The sequence below is a fragment of the Diaphorina citri genome, unplaced genomic scaffold (genome assembly GCF_000475195.1).
Source record: "Diaphorina citri unplaced genomic scaffold, Diaci psyllid genome assembly version 1.1 scaffold42295, whole genome shotgun sequence".
In the NCBI taxonomy this organism is placed as follows: domain Eukaryota; kingdom Metazoa; phylum Arthropoda; class Insecta; order Hemiptera; family Psyllidae; genus Diaphorina; species Diaphorina citri.
In genome coordinates, this window is record NW_007419618.1 from 1 (window position 1) to 617 (window position 617).

The 617-nt window shown below is 40.7% G+C and overlaps 1 protein-coding gene across 1 annotated transcript in view; it reads left to right on the top strand.

The window, feature by feature from the left end:
- Positions 1-85: 85 nt before the first annotated feature.
- Positions 86-617, top strand: part of LOC103523804 (baculoviral IAP repeat-containing protein 6-like) — a gene marked incomplete at its 3' end in the record, with an annotated part of 10,097 nt that continues 9,565 nt past the window's right edge. Inside the window, exon 1 of the mRNA XM_008488823.2 lies at positions 86-194. Within this exon, the coding sequence (XP_008487045.1) occupies positions 153-194 (42 nt within the window). The remainder of the gene's footprint in view (positions 195-617) is intronic.

Sequence of the window (617 nt, forward strand, 5' to 3'; positions counted from 1 at the left end):
TACAGGTGCTAGTCTCAATCCAGTCACTTATCCTAGTGCCTGAGCCTTATTTCAACAAAAAAAAAAAAAAAAAAAAAAAAGGTACAGTACAAGGGACTCAGAGTTCACGCGAGTACAATGCTAACATAGCGCAGGCTACGGTCAAGTGGGCCATGCTGGAGCAGATCAGAAACCCAACGCCTTGCTTCAAAGATGTAAGTTTATACTGTTTTTTATTTTCGTAGCGATTAATCATTGTACTTACGAGTCTGTGTCTTAGCATATCCATACTACCGTTTTCGTAGCGATTAATCATTGGACTTACGAGTCTGTGTCTTAGCATATCCATACTACCCATAATGTAGCATGACCCTCATCAGATGGGCGAGAAGAGACACAGTACTTCCCAACTTACCATTTAACTGCTAGGTCGACGCGAGAACACCAGAAAGTAAACTGTTTGATGATTAACAATCGAAATACGAGTGCACTTTTTACTTTCCTTATCCTATAGGAAGGAAAGTAATGTAATCGGGTCAAAATTTCGATGGTCAGTTTTTAGTGCCAAAACACGTTTTGAGGTCCCTAGAGCCTAAATACAAAGTTTCAGCCATTGGTCCGTGTGTGTGTCTGTCTGT